The 17,794-nt window shown below is 36.9% G+C and overlaps 3 protein-coding genes across 4 annotated transcripts; 2 read left to right on the top strand and 1 right to left on the bottom strand.

The window, feature by feature from the left end:
- The first annotated feature begins 767 nt into the window (after positions 1-767).
- On the top strand, positions 768-4,138 carry LOC131940045 (uncharacterized). 2 transcript variants are annotated; one of them, XM_059298586.1, is made up of 5 exons: positions 768-857; positions 1,019-1,183; positions 2,299-2,419; positions 2,829-3,059; positions 3,683-4,138. In XM_059298586.1, the coding sequence occupies exons 2-5, from the start codon at positions 1,056-1,058 to the stop codon at positions 3,764-3,766; spliced, it is 564 nt and encodes a 187-aa protein (XP_059154569.1). In that variant the 5' UTR covers positions 768-857; positions 1,019-1,055; the 3' UTR covers positions 3,767-4,138. The 2 variants fall into 2 exon arrangements, with proteins under 2 accessions (XP_059154569.1, XP_059154568.1); XM_059298585.1 differs by lacking the exon at positions 768-857 and having other exon boundaries at positions 880-1,183.
- A 2,995-nt stretch (positions 4,139-7,133) lies between these two features.
- LOC131940052 (uncharacterized) lies at positions 7,134-12,391 on the top strand. Its single transcript, XM_059298600.1, has 5 exons — positions 7,134-7,213; positions 8,722-8,814; positions 9,638-9,746; positions 10,171-10,398; positions 11,326-12,391. Exons 2-5 carry the CDS (start codon positions 8,726-8,728, stop codon positions 11,380-11,382), a joined length of 483 nt encoding a protein of 160 aa, XP_059154583.1. The 5' UTR covers positions 7,134-7,213; positions 8,722-8,725; the 3' UTR covers positions 11,383-12,391.
- Positions 12,392-12,667: 276 nt separating this feature from the next.
- Positions 12,668-15,131, bottom strand: LOC131940037 (uncharacterized). Its single transcript, XM_059298575.1, has 5 exons — positions 14,998-15,131; positions 14,272-14,382; positions 13,737-13,856; positions 13,355-13,453; positions 12,668-12,933 (listed from the first exon to the last, which is right to left on the bottom strand). Exons 1-5 carry the CDS (start codon positions 15,037-15,039, stop codon positions 12,871-12,873), a joined length of 435 nt encoding a protein of 144 aa, XP_059154558.1. The 5' UTR covers positions 15,040-15,131; the 3' UTR covers positions 12,668-12,870.
- Positions 15,132-17,794: the final 2,663 nt, after the last annotated feature.

Here is a 17,794-nt window from a genome sequence, read left to right as displayed (position 1 = left end):
GTGTGGTTAATTAATAGAGCCTTAATTTACCAAATTAAACAAAATTTTGACAAGACTTATGCAGACAAGAAGACAAAAGCCACCTCGAGGCACTGATTTAGTCACCAGCCTTACACTAAACCTGGGACGGTGTGATGGTGTGCTCGACACTTGACATACTCATCATCAGAGTTCGTTTTCGGTGATTATGGGAACATAAGTAAAACTTTTACTTTATATGTATGCCAGTGTGCTGTGTTTATGTACATTCAAAATGTTTGGTACTTTAAGACAGAGGCGTAGCGACCCTTCCCGGCGCCCGGGGACAAACATTTGATTTGCACCCCCCCCCCCCCCCCAAACTTTCAATTTGTTTTTCCAACCCATTTTGGCGCCACCTAAGGTCGGCGCCCGGGGACATATGTCGCCCCCCCCCCCTTCGCTACGCCTCTGCTTTAAGAGTGTCCGGGTGACGTGTAGATGATTTATCAGTTGAACTTTTTTTTTTTAAATATACGAGGGTTATCGCATTTCGATATGTTTTTGCTTTTCTAATTGAGATGAAGGAGGGCTCTTGGAAGATAATCTCTGAGAAAGTATTGACTACTATTTATGTGTCTGCAAGAAATGCACTACAGCAATATGAAGTGAAAGCTAAAAATGGTAGCTGTAAAATTCCAGGCGTAGGACAGTGGAGAAAATTAATCGAGTTACCTCCCAATATTTCCTGGTTTGTAATCGACTACTGTCAGTAGTCGTATGAGAATAAAAGTCGCCATTGCCAAATACAGCAAATATTTTTCAATGCGTGTTACGTGTTGCAACAAGAAACTTCATGCACAAACAACAAATCCTGGAACTTGTTCACGTAAAATTGTGTATGTAGTAGGCCGTGTTTGTGTGACTTGTTTGGGTGAAGTTGTACCTGTAGTAGGCCGTGTTTGTGTGACTTGTTTGGGTGAAGTTGTACCTGTAGTAGGCCGTGATTGTGTGACTTGTTCGGGTGAGGTTGTACCTGTAGTAGGCCGTCGACTTTCAGGTAGAGTAACGCTGCTGTCTCGTGTGTTTTGGCAATCATGGCGCATCATGTGCCCCAGCAGCCTGGGATGACTAGCCACCTAGCTGGTCAGCTCTTTCTTCACTTTGTCCGAGAGCAATTGAAGGTTGACGCCCCTTTCTTCATTGACCTACTTCGATCTCTAAGGTAACAGGATAGTTTTTTTAATCTATAAAAAAATCATTCTTGTAGTTTATACGTATAAACAAAGTCACCATCGTTTTTTAAAATTCAATTTTTTTTATGGCTATTGAAAAATTTTGAATAGTTCAATATTTTTATTACCTCAATAAAATTAAAATATATTCTTTTATTTTATTTGTATTAATGAGCCAAAAGTTACACATAAATGGTACGAAACGTCATTTTAAAATCACAAGCAATTTGTGGTCTGTAATGTGTGCCATTTACTTAAATAGCAGCTTTTCAAGGCTTACTTCAAGCTAACAAATACCAATTTATTTAATAGTATAAACAAATTGATAGGGCATTTGCAGTTTACCATGTTCTGTTTATACATTGTACTCATATTTGCCAGTATTCTCACGTTAGGCCTATTTACAATTTTTCATTGATAAATATTTGCCATTACATTGACGGTATTTACAACGGTTTCAGTGATAAATATTTGCCATTATACTGACGGTATTTACAACGGTTTCAGTGATAAATATTTGCCATTATACTGACGGTATTTACAACGGTTTCTGTGATAAATATTTGCCATTATACTGACGGTATTTACAATGGTTTCAGTGATAAATATTTGCCATTATACTGACGGTATTTACAATGGTTTCAGTGATAAATATTTGCCATTATACTGATGGTATTTACAATGATTTGAGTGATGAATTTTCGCCATTCTTCTGACGGTATTTACAATAGATTCAGTGATAAATATTTGTCGTTATACTGACGGTATTTACAACGTTTTCAGTGATAAATATTTGCCATTATACTGACGGTATTTACAATGGTTTCAGTGATAAATATTTGCCATTATACTGATGGTATTTACAATGATTTGAGTGATGAATTTTCGCCATTCTTCTGACGGTATTTACAATAGATTCAGTGATAAATATTTGTCGTTATACTGACGGTATTTACAACGTTTTCAGTGATAAATATTTGCCATTATACTGACGCTATTTACAACGATTTCGGTGATAAATATTTGCCATTATACTTACGGTATTTACAATGGTTTCAGTGATAAATATTTGCCATTCTACTGACGTTATTTACAATGGTTTCAGTGCCCAGAGTGAAACCTCAAATGACCCCGACTACCAGTACATAGCGACCACACTGGACCAACTGGCAGATGAGTTCAAGCGATACGAACACAGGCAGTTGACCAAAGACGAAGCTAATAAGGTTGGTTGGTCGAATCAACGATAACAGTATCGAGAAGAAATAAAACTTTTATTGGAAAATTACTTTCCCGGTATTGAGTTAATAGTTGTGTTGCACAAAAGAATTGCAATGTTGTTATTTAATTTAATTAAAAGAATCTTATATTTATACTTCGGCTCTGTTGAATTAATTACACTAGTGCGGACGGCGAGCCCTAGTGGTAAAGCAGTAGACTGCTAACCCGAGAGTCTTAATCCGGGTTCAAGTCAGAAGAATGTGCCTGAGTCCACCCAGGTCTAATGGGTACCTAAGACATGTTAATAATCACATCTACCCGTATGTGTCTTGGGCACAAACGGTAAAAGATGATAATGATAATAAATACCTAAGCATACTATTCTCTATCTTCATCACTAAACATCTCACACAGCCGAATCTGGAACTGAGCGAAACAGATTTCGCAGAACTTGTGCGTATGTTGCTGGGTCCAGAGTCTGACCAGCACCTGTCCGACCAGATTGTCGTCATGTTCTTCTACTTCTATGACTTCATGATGAGGATGGCGATTAAGGGCACGCCCAGGATGGACGAGGTCTTACAGTGGAGCCAGCAAGCTTTTTCCCAACACCTGGACGCTAAGGTGGACGCCGCTGGTGGATGGGTAGGGACACACGGCTGGCTTTGTTCTCTTGTGCTGTTGCGTGTGGGATAGTTATCGGGGTTTGCTCGTATCAAATATTATTTTGTGAAGAAAACTAAAGTTTACGTTTCGTCAATTTAGTTTGGTTGCGACTAATCTTATGAACTTGTTGCTCAACCTGGACAACCCAAGAAATAAAATAACTAACTTTCCTTGCTTTTAGATCCACATTAATTTAGTGCTTGTATTTCCAAATATTCAGCATTGCTAAACTTAAGTATTAAGTATTTATACAATCCGACTCAATAACAAATATATTTTTATTATTAATTAACAACTTCGTCGACTTATATATATGTATATATATATATATATATATATATATATATATATATATATATATATATATATATGTATATGCTTACAATTTTTCTTTTTAAATATATATATATATATATATATATATATATATATATATATATATATATTTTTACATTTTTATATATATATATATATATATATATATATATATATATATATATATATATATATATATATATATATATGTATATATATATATATATATATATATATATATATATATATATATATATATATATAATACATACATTTTGTTTTACCAGAGAGCAGTTCTAAAAACACCGAAGACTGGATTCCTTTCATCCATCACACGATTTTTTTCTTTTGGGACTAGAAGAAAAAATTAACATACAAAATATTTTGTAATTCTACTTTTAAGTCATTAAATGGAGAAAATATTTCCATGTATCTTTAAGTGGTATCATTGAGAATAACTCATTAAAATTATAAATGTAACAGACATATTTGTGAATTTTAAACTAAAAAAAAATAATTGTTTTTGTTCAATATGAATTATAGTCAAGGTTTGTTTGATCGAAATTTTGATAGCTTTAACACTAAAGCTAACTGGCTTCTACAGATTCTAGCGTCTTTAAAATGATGGGCAACAATAATTGACTCACCTGTCAATTTCATATAGAACAATATACGGAAATGATTTTTGTTTTAACATGGGTTTAAACACTTTTCTATTGTACTACAATAAATGTATTTATTTAAATTAAAAGTTTTGTTACTTTTTACTTACCTTTTTGTTTGGTTTCAAGTGTTTGCGTGTTTTAAATTTAACTCCAGTCTTTTGGTCTTGTGGTCGAGGACATTGATTACCCCTCTCCCTGTTTATTGCCCCGTATCATTACACCCCAGATCAATGACCTCCTCCCATCATCAATGCCCCCCTATTAAATCTCCCTTCATGATAATTACCCCATCTCTATCTTGCAAGTTACCTATTATAGGGTGACACAAGGCCTTTAGTTTTGCTTGACTTGAGCAAAGAATAAACAATGGAGACCACACAGCTCTAATGAGTACCTGACTTACGTAGAATGTCAGGTTTGAAAGTGAACATTACTTACATTTTTCCCTCACCCTAACACTAGACATAATTCAAAACGCAATACAAATCAGTGTTTCTTTCAGTTTTTATCTCTTGGGGCTTTGAGGTCACTTAAAACTTTTGTGAGGGGGGGTGTACGCTGGTAAAGGTATATATTTCTATATTTACATTCTATATATTTCGGGATAGGGGGCGATAGACAAGCTTCATGCAGAGTTTCTTCCAGGCATCTCTTCGGGGGCGGGGGGGGGGGGGGGGGCGAACGAGATTGAATTTATATAGTAAAAATATACTTCTACTAGTGTCCGCCCCCCCCCCCCGGAAAATGTTGACCGCCCCCCGAAAATATCAAGTGCCCCCCCCCCCCCCCGGAGAAGAAAGTCTGGAAGAAACACTGGCTTCATCGGGGGGGGGGGGGATGGGATAGGGGATAAGTGACAGGGTAAATGTTCTGCTGCCATCGCTTAGCGCGACATTTTATAACTTGGGCTATCATTGGCTTGTTTTTATGTGGTTGTTTCTGTTTGTTTTTTTTTTTTTCAATTTTATTTTACTTTCATGGAATGCAAAGTTAAGAACGATGCTTAATGACGTAACAATATTTTCTTATTAATGTGTAGATAAGGTTATGGATTTTCCACGATTTTACTCGATGTGTCATTCGTGGCTTAATTGTGTGTGGGGGGGAGGGTAGGTGGTAGGGTAGGGTGTTAGGTTACTTTGTATTTTACTCTACTTTGATAATGATTAGTATTTCAGCCTGGGAATTTTTTTTTAAATCTTAATGAGACGAATTTGGTACAAATATATTGTTTTCCATAATTTTATTCCAGTTGTAGCATGCATGGTATGAGTACGGTATTTGTGTCGTAATTGTGGGTGGTGGTGAGGGTGGGACTTTTTAAAACCTCTACATTTATGCGTATCCTTGTTCAAGGTTGGAAATAAAAATCATTTTTTTTATTTAGGGAATTTTTTTAAAAATCTTTAAAATAATATGTTTTAGTACGATGCAAATGGAAAGTTATATATTTTAAAAATAAAAATTGTTATGAAATAAAACTAAATCAAACCTTGGTACTTATTTTCTTTTTAAGAAAACTCTTTATTAGGTAGAATTGAACTTCAGAAAACTTGATCTAAGATAAACATCAAAGCGGACAATTTGTATACCTTACTGAACAACACCGCCAGACATAGTTTAAAGAATAAAATCAATATGTGATTTAAAGAACAGTTCAAATTTCCACATATGTTTTATTATGCTGCATACGACGTATGCGTACTGTTATGTTGGTTTTTGATAGATGTCAATTTACGATATGCAAACATTTTCTTTTCAGCTTTGAAAAATGACTTTAGCGAAACTCGAACAGGGCAATTTTAAAATCAATAACCTATTGAACAGGAGTGTATTGTGTGTTCAATAAGTGAGCATTAAAGCTGTCTCAAAGTAGAATAAACTCTGCAATACGATTATAAAGTAGTGAACGTCACGGCTCGATTTTATCTGTGTCATCTGACACCAATGGCCTTGGAAATGTTTTTCGAAAAAAAAATAATACCAAAGAAATCTTTACCCTGTCAAAGTTTAAAACATAAACTTTATCAGATATTATTTTGTGAATAAAACTAAAGTTTACGTTTCGTCAATTTAGTTTGGTTGTGGCTAATCTTATGAGCCTGCTGCTAAACCTGGACAACCCGAGAAATAAAATAACTAACTCTCCTTGCTATTAAATTCACATTAATTTAGTGCTTTATTTCCAAGTATTCAGCATTGCTAAACTTAAGTATTTATGTTTACGTTGCGAAAGTTTAACTCAATTTCACTACTATGCAGTTGTGAGTAGAATTCAACAAATCTACCACATTACTTAAGTAACTTGTGATAATTGTAATGTTTACTTTAAATGTATACACTAGAGGCGTAGTGATGGGGGGGCAGGGGGGGACATATGTCCCGGGCGCCGACCTTAGGGGGCGCCCAAATGGGTTGGAAAAAGTAATCAAAAGTTTGAGGGGGGTGCAAATCAAAAGTTTGACGGGGGGGGGGTGCAAATCAAAAGTTTGAGGGGGGTGCAAATCGAAAGTTTGTCCCCGGGCGCCGGGAAGGGTCTCTACGCCTCTGGTATACACCGACTTGTTTTGCAGGCTTTTGGTTTATAAATATGGTCATGTAAACTTTCTAAAACTAGTAATTTTATAATTTGTATTACAATAAATATTATAGCGTAAAAGTAAAACCCTACTCCCCTAATGCTATACAAAATAGATGGTGTAGTAAAAAAAAAAATTACCGTTGACGTTTTTTTTAAGAATGTGTTAATAGCCTTTTTTAAATTGTTTAGCATGTTTTATACTCTTTTTATACAGCCAAATGTATTCCTACATTACTTTAATAAACCATGATTCTATATCAGATGTAGATCACTTTTAGTTGATAGTAATCTACATTAGGAAATCATCAAATTGAACATGTGCACCGTGGGACTGGAATACGGTATGAAAAACGCCCTACCATTCAAACAAAGTCAATTATCTCTTCGTTTTTAATCAAATCAAAATTTACACAAGTCGTGGTTTTATGGTTTTCCAAGAAAAGTTAACGGATCATTTCTTTAAGTAATCGATTTCAATATTCTTCTTGTAGTTGGTATCGGTCCTGTAATTTGTTAAACCTGTTGCCGCGATATTTTGTTTATCGACTCGAACTGATCAGAGCTAAGTCTGAGTAAGTTTAGTTTATTTTCTCACATTTATAGATAACTGTAGAAAAAACCATACAACAAATGTAGTTTGTTTTATTTTGTTACATTGTAACAATACTTTTGTATAATTATTCACTTAAAGCAGTCAGAACATAACAAGACGTTACAATCATTCACTTAAAACAGCCAGAACATAACAAGGCAATACAATCGTAAAAAATAACTAACCGAAATATTAAAATGTATAAAACTAACAGATCAATATTTACGTATACAAAGGATTCACTGACATAATTTAACTTTTAAATAAACAGGCATAAAAGCACCCAACATCAAATAATCTTTTCAAACTATCGCATCTTCAGGTTTAAGTTGACAAATATGATTATGTTGTCTTAGGTAGGTGGGAGGGGTATTTTAAAGAATTTGATAAAAATGCACATCTAATTTTAACCAATTTTACCAACCACCCGCTTATCTTCCACTGCCGTTTAGAGATGTAACTGGGGTGAGGGGGAGGGGGGGGTGTGGACGACCGCCTAAGGGGGCCAGTAGAGGGAGAGAAAAAAATTAAAAGATCATTTTGAGGTGTTTCTAACTTACACCAATACGAACAAGGAGGGCTTGACCACAGCATTACGTAAACGTGCTACTTATAATTGAGGTGTGTTTCTAACTTATACCAATCTAAAAACAGTGCTACATCCAGCTGTACTAGTAGCAGACGTTGTTACTTCTAACTATGCTCAGTTTAAAGCTATCCCTTGATGGATGACACCAGTATTTCTTATGCATTTCTTCGCACGTCCACGAAGCAGTCCTGTCTTCACCCCCCCCCCCCCCCCCGACGAAATGAAAGTTATATAGAAAATATATGCTTTTACCAGTCACCCCCCTCTCAGAAAAATAAGTGCCCCCCACCCCCACCCCTCACCACCAACACGCACGAGAAAAAGTCTGAAAGAAACACTAACGGCTGCAACTTTCATAAGATAAATAACATTTTTGTCTAACTGATCAGAACGAAATACACCGTCCACCGAAGAGATAAATGAAAAATATTCGATTGCTCGTCCCTGACTGATCAACGCTAAATTATTTATCAGGCATATTATTATACAATAGCCTCCGAGTGTTGAAGTGTGTGTGTGTGTGTGTGTGTGTGCGTGCGTGCGTGCGTGTGTGTGTGTGTGTGTCTGTGTGTGTGTGTGTGTCTGTGTGTCTGTATGTCTGTGTGTCTGTGTGTCTGTGTGTGTACACGGATGAAACAAGTAGAACAGTTACAAACTCAAATATACTTTATCATAACGAATTATAACGAATTCATTATAGCCCCAAATTCTACAGACACACGCACGCACTCACGCACGCACACACACACACACACACACACACACACACACATATGAAGCCTATCCACGAAACACACTTTTGCAGATCTCTCCCAACTTACTGTGTTGTGTCACTATTGCGCCGTAATAAAACGATCTATGCTATATAACAGTATGCTAAGATAGCTTTGTCTCTTTAGAAAAATGGCAGAAAATGTTGTGGTCGGTGCCGTGTTTGAGAATTTTGTAGCAAGCCAAGATCCACAGGTGATACAGCAAATTACCGGACAAAAGTAAGTTTAATTAATTAAACATAAATACTAATTGTCAACTAAATTATTTTAGGACTTCTTTTAATTACAATTGTATGACGCTCGATTTATAGTCTAAACGTCAAAGCAACGTATAGAAGACATAATACTCACTATGTAGGGATAGTTTAGATAATCCAAACGTCTTGCGAAAAAGATTACTTCGTCAAATCAGTTTATACTGTTTTATAATGTTGTTTAGCTGTATGTTCAAAGAAAAAGAGCTTGTCATTTGTTATCAGTCAGTCACAAAAAAACTGTCATTATTTGGTCCCCATTTCGTCACAAAACTGTCATTATTTGGTCCCCATTTCGTCACAAAACTGTCATTATTTTGTCCAAATTTCGTCACAAAACTGTCATTATTTGGTCCAAATTTCGTCACAAAACTGTCATTATTTGGTCCCCATTTCGTCACAAAACTGTCATTATTTGGTCCAAATTTCGTCACAAAACTGTGATTATTTGGTCCAAATTTCGTCACAAAACTGTGATTATTTGGTCCAAATTTCGTCACAAAACTGTCATTATTTGGTCCCCATTTCGTCACAAAACTGTCATTATTTGGTCCAAATTTCGTCACAAAACTGTCATTATTTGGTCCAAATTTCGTCACAAAACTGTCATTATTTGGTCCAAATTTCGTCACAAAACTGTGATTATTTGGTCCAAATTTCGTCACAAAACTGTCATTATTTGGTCCAAATTTCGTCACAAAACTGTCATTATTTGGTCCCCATTTCGTCACAAACTGTGATTATAGTCCCTTTCTTGTCACAAAACTGTCATTCTCTATCTGATCAAGGGCTGAGTCGAGTCCCTCTCTGGACAGCATCGTAAAAGAATTACATGGAATATCAAAAAGTTTTGCCGAGTCTCCAGAACGTAGAAAAGTCAGAGCTTTAGCAGAACAGGTAGGTTGCTAACAGGTATGTTGCTCTTGTTGGGGAAAGGGTAGATTGCTCTTGTAACATAACAGGTAGGCTGCTCTTGTAACATAACAAGTAGGTTGCTCTTGTAGCAGAACTGGTAGGTTGCTCTTGTTGGGGAACAGGTAGGTTGCTCTTGTAGCAGAACAGGTTGGTTGCTCTTGTAGCAGAACAGGAAGGTTGCTCTTGTAGCAGAATAGGCAGATTGCTATTGTAGCTAATCGTACATAACAAAGATCTAGGTTATGCTGTTAACATTAATCTTGCCTTACAGGTAATTTATGCTACTTAAATTAATCTTACATTATAACTATGTTAAGCTACTTACATTAATCTTACACCACATCAAATTATATAGTGTCTACGTAACCGTCACAAGGATAACCAATCCGATCACGTATGTTCCCAGTGCGCCAATCGCTCCTGGAGTATCAGTGACTTCAAGACGGTGGTGACGGCAGTGATGAAGGGGGCGAGCTACGTCTGGGAGGCCATTGTTACAGCCTTCTACTTCTGCTGGGACGTGCTCTCGATCATCGCCAACGGCGTCTGGACCGCCATCAAAGAGGTGTTTGGTTTCTGCAAGAGCGCTCTGACTGCTGTCATCACGCCTGTAATATCGACAGTCGGCGGCTGGGTATTTGTTTGAAATTTGGTTTTCTGTCATCGATAGGTTTAGATTTTGAAATTTTTTCATGTGTACCTATTTTTATATAACTATTGGTCTTAAAGTGTCTAATGGAGGACGAAACAGTTGCGGAAAATACCCCACAAACTAAAAAATGTTCACATCAAAGTCAGAGGCGTAGCGACGGGGGGGGGGGGTACATATGTCCCCGGGCGCGACCTTAGGGGGCGCCAAAATGGGTTGGAAAAACTAATTGAAAGTTTGAGGGGGGTGCAAATTGAAAGTTTGAGTGGGGGTGCACATTGAAAGTTTGAGGAGGGGGGGGGGTGCAAAGTGAAAGTTTGAGGGGGTGGGGTCGCAAATTGAAAGTTTGAGGGGGGTGTGCAAATTGAAAGTTGAAAGGTTGTTCTCGAGGGGGGCGCCAAATTGAAAGTTTGTCCCCTGGCGCCGGGAAGGGTCGCTACGCCTCTGAATAAAGCAGCTACAATTTTAGCGACCTTAAATGCATTATCACCACTGAGACCAAAACTTAAGCGAACTCTTGAAGTGGTATCTCATAGTTTCTAAAATTACTTCTAATATGAGATCGTCGAGATACAATTAAGTTGTCATTTTTAAAACTATAAATATTAATATAACGTGTGGTTAAAACGTATCTAAGACTTCACCTCTCAGGCAATTACCACTATCGTGATCCCCCCTCTCCACCACCCCCCTTCATAAACGTCTTCTTTAGGGGGCAATTGATTTGGGGGTCATGACTGTTTAAATAACGTGGGGGGGGGGGGGGGTGGGGGGTAATTGGCAGGGTGTAATGTCCAACTTACGTTAAGAACTTCACAAGAGAAAGTCATGTTAGTGGTCCTCAACAGAAAACCCCTATAGGCCTACCTGTCAACCATGATGATTACCTTTTATTTATCTTTTTACCTATAGCTGAATGCCCTGTCTGAAGTGGGTGGTGCTGTTGCCAGATTCCTACACCTTTGGTAGCTGTCCCATCACCTGGACCATCCGTCGAAGTACAGCCACGGAGCAGTATTTACCACTTGTAGCGTTCCTGGATTATTGCTATTGCTTATTTGTTTCAATAATTTATGATTATTTTTCTCTGAATATGTTTATAACACATTTCAAAAAGCTAGAAGATAAAATAAATTGTTGCAGTCATATTTCTTTCCAAAAAGTAGATTCTAGATTGATGTAGAAGGTAACTATCTAACTTGTGACACGTATCGAACATGTGATGTTGCGGCTGATAGTCTATTATTTTAAACTAGCGTACCCGTCCCGCGTTGCTGTGGTCTAGTCCTACACACAAGGATGACAAATAATTTTTAAAATGTTTCATCGACACGTTACCAATCATGTATTTTTAGACTCGTGACCTAGTTTTCTTAAACTGAGTTAGTTAAATATAAAAAGTTCTGAGCTGTATTTCATAGATCATTCTTGTTGAGGAGCAGATTTGTCCACCAGAGTTTATTTCTGACATATTTTTAGGAAGGGGTGGGGGGGGGGGCGAGCACTTCTATCGCACAGAAATGTAAGTGTGCCACACCCACCCAGAAAGATGCAACTACCCGCCATAAAAAAGTCTGATAGAAACTCTGTTGTCCACATCACCGCCCAGACGCCCCGTGGGGTGCTGTATGAATCACCCTCCATAATCCTGTGATAAAACACTAGTCGGCGACTGTCCAGGGGTCAAGGGCGTCTCGGAGCGCTCTTGAGAGCAACCGGGTATATTACCCCTGGGGCGGCGGTTGCGAGGCTTAGTTTGGTTTAGTCATCGAGTGTAGTAGCCAGACTTTGTCCCTATTGTGTAGTGCACTTTAAAATTAATCGAAAAAATAACATTATTTTATATTTAAAAAATTTCTGTTCGGAAAATATACTTACTTCCCTTCAAAAATACTATTTGAAAATATATATGGATCACAGCTGAAAGGAAATACACACGTTGACACGTTGCTTATTTTCTCCAGTGCTTCTTCCAGACTTTTTTCACCGAGGGGGGGCACTTGAAATTTTCGGGGGGGGGGGGGCGGTAGACTTTCTTCGGGGGGGGGGGCGGACACTGTTAAAAGTATATATTTTCTATAAAAATTATATAAATTTCATTTCGTTCGGAGGGGGGGGGGGGGCGGTAAAAAAATTTCGGGGGGGGGGGGGGGGGGCAAAGAGATGCCTGGAAGAAACTCTGATTTTCTCTATTGTTGGTAGAAATAAGCATTACATACTTTAATCGTAAAGAATCTAAAAATAAAACAAAATATAAATTGTAGCGTTTTTAATTTTCAGTTGCATGATTGTTGTTTATTTATCTTTAGGTTACACGCAATACATCGAACAAAAAAAATTTGCTTCGCATTCTGGTTGACATTAAAATGCATTTTAGTCTAACGCCTACATCCTATTTCCTAAGACTTGTTGATTCAGTTTGGTGTTGAGGCTAGCGCTCTACCTGGATGAAGGTGTTTAACCTGAAGTCAGGTAACTTGGTTTGTAGGTGACGATGTAGACCCTGTGTTGGACACACTCCTGGAAAGTTGTTTTATGTTTGTCAATGAGTATGAACAATTTTAAATACGTTTACCAAATACCTAATTTGTCAAACATGAGAAAATGTTATATATTTGTTGCTATATTCTTCATATAAAATTTGGTATAGTTTTATTTTGTAACAACATCTGAAACTGTACGGACTACGATCACATATTAATCAATTAGAAAATAAACATAAAATTCGAAAGATCGAAAATCTGATTCCAGGGTCTTTAAAAATGTTATGAATACAAATAATACTGATTTTAAACAAATAGAAATAATTTTAAGCAAGAAAATACAAGTTGTAACAAAATAGAAATGTGATTCATTTTTTTATAGAATTTTTTTTTAAAATTGGAAATAAATGAAGTAAAAATCTATAAATAAAAATAAAAATCGAGTGTATAGAACGAACCCTCAAGGCATCTGAGTCCCCGTAGACGTTCCTCAGGTCGGTGTATGTGAGGGTGGTCTCTGAGAGTGTGTGGGTGGTGATCAGCTTGTAGATCTCATCCTGTAAAGATACAAGACAAAATGGTACACCCTAGTGACAAACAAGGTGCGCATTTCTACACCTTTTAACAAAATGGTGCACACTAGTGACAAACAAGGTAAACATTTCTACACGTTTTAACAGAAAATAAATGAAAAATATACGGGGACACCGAATATTTAGGCTTCAAAAATTGAATCATATTTAAGAAGAAAACAATATGAGTAGTATTTATTTGAACACATGCATGAGAGAAATTCTGTCAACAACAGTTCAAAATTAACACGCTGAAAGAGAGACTTACGGTAATGATGTGCATCTTGGTGTCGTCACCAAGGTCGGGGGCCCAGTCTGGGGTCACTTCGATAAGATGGCATGATCGATCACCAGTTACGTCACTGATTGCAACAAGAAGATGGTGGCCCTGAAATGTTATGTTTTGTTAGCATAATCACATAATTTGTTTACCCTTATGCAGTGGCGTAGCGAGGTCGGGTATCACCCGATGCGACACTTAATGGTGTCACCCCCACAGAGGCGTAGCGACCCTTCCCGGGGACAAACTTTCAAATTTTCTATTTGCACCCACCCCCCCCCCCCTCAAACTTTCGATTTGCACCCCCCCCCTAAAGTTTTTCTCTATATATTTTTGCTATTTTTTGCCTTGGTGTCACCCCCCTAAATGGTGTCACCCGGTGCGGTCCGCCCCCCCCCCCCCGCCCCCCCCCCCTCGCTACGCCCCTGCCCTTATGTTTTGTACTGTATAGGCCTACTTTCTTAAGTGGAGTGTTTTGTACTGTATACTTACTGTGGTGGAGTGTTTTGTACCGTATACTTACTGTGGTGGAGTGCTCCTCAAACCTGTAGTTGTGAACGAAGTCGATGGTGAAATCTTCTTTGTTGACATTGAACCACTCCCTGAATCTGTCCAGCCAAGTTTGGGACTGGGTCTGATTCAAGTGAAAAACATTTTGTCAGCTTTACGGAAACTTTCAGATCAAATTTTAAAACAAAATATGTTCAAAACAGTATTGAAGCCATTTTTAGGTTGTCTTTCGCATGTTTAAAAGTTTTAACTGTGAACAGTGTTTTAAATATTTTATCTTTTTTTTATTTTATAACGTGTGTTATTGGAATAGATTTTTGTATATAACTTAGTCGATTTTTAAAAAGAAAACACTAACCTAGTTTAAGATAGTGAAATATAATTTTGCGTGTATAAAATAAATATGTTAAATTATCAATAATCGTATTTTGAACATATTAAATTTTAATGTTGAATTTTAAAATAATAAATTAAAGTAAATACAACAAAGGGATTTAATTGTTATTTTATATTAATTCTAATGTTTGGCACACATAGGCGCTACGAATGTAAACACGAAAATAATTATTTCATATATTACTTCCGTTTGAAATGGATCATACAATTTGTGATATTTTTATCCTTACAAAAAAGAAACAATCGAATTAATCCGATTATTTCAGAATTAATCCCCATTATTTTAGAATGAATACCCATTATTTTGTAATTAATCCCACATTATTTCAATAATGAAACTTACCAAGGCCACTACAGCCAGACAAGCAATAATTAAGACGCGCATCTTGATTTGATCACTAATCTAATTAAAACAAATGTCGAGAATCAATAAAGTAGTGCTCTGTGCTTTTATTCAGGTGACTTCAAATTTAAAACAAATTCTTTGAGAACGTGCAGGTGCTTGTCTTATCAGATCACGAGAAACAGCAGGACCGGATTTTATGGACGATTAAAATAAGTACTTGTCCGAAGAACACGCTGAATGATTGAAATGGAAAAAAAAATATATTGAATTCGTGTAGGTAACCAACTATAACAACTTTTAAAAATTAGAAAAACAAATTCAGCTGGAATAATATTGCACCAAATAAAAGTTGTCAGTGTGATTTTACAAAAATGTGTGACTCAAGAGAGAGGGTGGCGTTTAAAAAGTGTGATATCGCACGATTGCATTTTTAAAAACAACTTTTAAACTGAATTTCAGCAGTCACATTCAATTTTAAAAGCATTTCTTTGTAAATTGTAATTCAAATTGATGAACACTTGGACTTGACACATTTAATTTAAGAAAGAAATTACCGTTTGAAAAAAAAATATGGTTGGTTTAAGGGGACAAGGGGGCGGTTGAGCAGAATTACTTCGGGGGGACTCCATCCCCGAAGAAAGTCTACCCCCCCCCCCAAGAAATGGAATTTATATACAAAATATAATTATATTTACCAGTGTCCGCACCCCCCCCCACCCCACCCCCCCCCCCCCCACCCCCGAAAATTTTATTGCGTATGTATTTTATCAAGACTCACAAGTTTAGTTTGTGTTTCTTCACTTGTTAATAATAACCGCTTTGTTTAAAGATAGGGAAAAAAAACGGGGTAAAGAACACTTAAAGGTAGGTTATTCATAAGTACCTAAAAGTCTTACGCATCTTCTGAAAAAAAACGGTGATCCATTCAATTACATTATGGAACTCATAAAGGAATGTGTGTGTGTGTGTGTGTGTGTGTGTGTGTGTGTGTGTGTGTGTGCGTGCGTGCGTGCGTGTGTGTGTTTGTGTGTATGTGCGAGTGCGTGCGCGCGCACTACTTATTTCAATAAAAGTCTTTAGTCAATGGTAATAGACTAACAACAATGCTAAATGGCGTTAAATAAACAATGACATCAACTTCCAAAACTGGATTTAAAAACCGACGCCTTTAAAAATAATTGTTTAGGGCGAAATCGGCCCGTGTTTAAAACTGTAAGAAGCTTTTTTATTGGGGTCATTTAGGTTCACAAAAACTACATCTTTTTTTTTAATCAATTTTATTTTAAACTGATAAGCTGGCTTGTACTATCAAACTAAAATCCACTGCATTGTACTGTGCTTTTTTTTAATAACGAAATCAGAACAAGTTACAGATATTTGATACTAAAATAAAGCTAGTAGTTAAACAGTATAGGTTGTTGGCGTACACTAGTTTATCCCGGGGTAAACATGTTGATTGTTTAAAGAAGCCCATCCTGTTCAGGTGAAGCAGACTTCTTAGTCCTATATCATAATGTAGGCCTATAGGTAACTGTTCAGGTGAAACAGACTTCTTAGTCCTATATCATAATGTAGGCCTATAGGTAACTGTTCAGGTGAAACAGACTTCTTAGTCCTATATCATAATGTAGGCCTATAGGTAACTGTTCAGGTGAAGCAGACTTCTTAGTCCTATATCATAATGTAGGCCTATAGGTAACTGTTCAGGTGAAACAGACTTCTTAGTCCTATATCATAATGTAGGCCTACAGGTAACTGTTCAGGTTAAACACACTTCTTAGTCCTATATCATAATGTAGGCCTATATGTAACTAGAGAGTTGTGATCATCCTATCATGCTGTCGTGCCGCGAAGGAATGGCAAGACATTTTGAACGTGGAAGATAATAAAAGTAGGCAATATAAGGCGTCTCTAGATTATTGAACGTGGCTGTCTGTTGTTTATTTACTTTAGCTTGAGCACTGCAACAGTGTTTCTTTTAGATGTTTTCCTTCGTGGAGAAAGTGGGGTCGCTTGAAACTTTTTTAAAGGGTGATGGTCGGACTAAAAGTTTCTGGTGGGTGGGGTCGGACACTGGTTAAAGTTTATAATTTCAATTCTATTTCGTTTGAGGGGGTGGGGGGGGAGTGTAAAATAAAAAAAGTATTAACAAATAAGTTTTAAAAAAATGATATATTGCCAAAGCAAGTTTGTAATCAACAGTTTGTAAAATTTACCTGAGGGAAAAGGTTTTCTTGAGAATTGTAATATCTGACACGTCAATCCACAACTGGGGTGGGGGTGGGGGTGACACCAAATGTAATAATTTACTACAAATAAAAGAAATTTCAGCTTGAATTAGTAACTGGTAGAATTAAGACCCTAGACGCTTTTTCTAGGTGGATTAATACAATGTTTGCACAAATTAACGCATTTCATTTAGGGGGTGACACCAAATACAGTGTCCATTGAAGCGAATCGGAGTGGAACCACATCGGAAATTTATAAATCTACATATCATCCGATCAAGCAAATTATTATACAACAGCCTACGTGAGTGTGTGGTGTGTGTGCAAGTGTGTGAGGGAGGGGGCTGACAACATTAGAACAATAGTTATACATTCAAGTGTGCTTAAGTAGTTGATTTGTTATCTATGATGTGTGATTTGACGTCATGCTTTTTTTGGACGATTTTTTACCTCCCCCCTCCCCTCAGTCACACATCATCACAAAAAGCCAGACCCACCTATTTTGTAAAAAACAAACAGATCTACAACAGTAGTGATGTTATACAGAAGCTAACACATGCTTTTGC

This window comes from Physella acuta, unplaced genomic scaffold (genome assembly GCF_028476545.2).
Source record: "Physella acuta isolate Inbredline_101_S28 unplaced genomic scaffold, ASM2847654v3 ptg000308l, whole genome shotgun sequence".
In the NCBI taxonomy this organism is placed as follows: domain Eukaryota; kingdom Metazoa; phylum Mollusca; class Gastropoda; family Physidae; genus Physella; species Physella acuta.
The sequence above is the reverse complement of the archived record's forward strand: the minus strand, read 5'-3'. Positions and strand labels throughout refer to the sequence as shown.

Bases quoted from the DNA above. Each gene is read 5' to 3' on its own strand.
- LOC131940052 (XM_059298600.1), top strand. From the start codon at position 8,726: ATGGCAGAAAATGTTGTGGTCGGTGCCGTGTTTGAGAATTTTGTAGCA. The intron at 8,815-9,637 runs GTAAGTTTAATT...TATCTGATCAAG, and splicing joins CAGCAAATTACCGGACAAAA to GGCTGAGTCGAGTCCCTCTC. The intron at 10,399-11,325 runs GTATTTGTTTGA...TTTTACCTATAG, and splicing joins TATCGACAGTCGGCGGCTGG to CTGAATGCCCTGTCTGAAGT.
- LOC131940037 (XM_059298575.1), bottom strand. From the start codon at position 15,039: ATGCGCGTCTTAATTATTGCTTGTCTGGCTGTAGTGGCCTTG. The intron at 13,857-14,271 runs GTAAGTATACGG...ATAACATTTCAG, and splicing joins TTGAGGAGCACTCCACCACA to GGCCACCATCTTCTTGTTGC. The intron at 12,934-13,354 runs GTTCGTTCTATA...ACAACTTTCCAG, and splicing joins GGGACTCAGATGCCTTGAGG to GAGTGTGTCCAACACAGGGT.
- LOC131940045 (XM_059298586.1), top strand. From the start codon at position 1,056: ATGGCGCATCATGTGCCCCAGCAGCCTGGGATGACTAGCCACCTAGCT. The intron at 1,184-2,298 runs GTAACAGGATAG...CAATGGTTTCAG, and splicing joins GACCTACTTCGATCTCTAAG to TGCCCAGAGTGAAACCTCAA. The intron at 3,060-3,682 runs GTAGGGACACAC...TTGTTTTACCAG, and splicing joins TGGACGCCGCTGGTGGATGG to AGAGCAGTTCTAAAAACACC.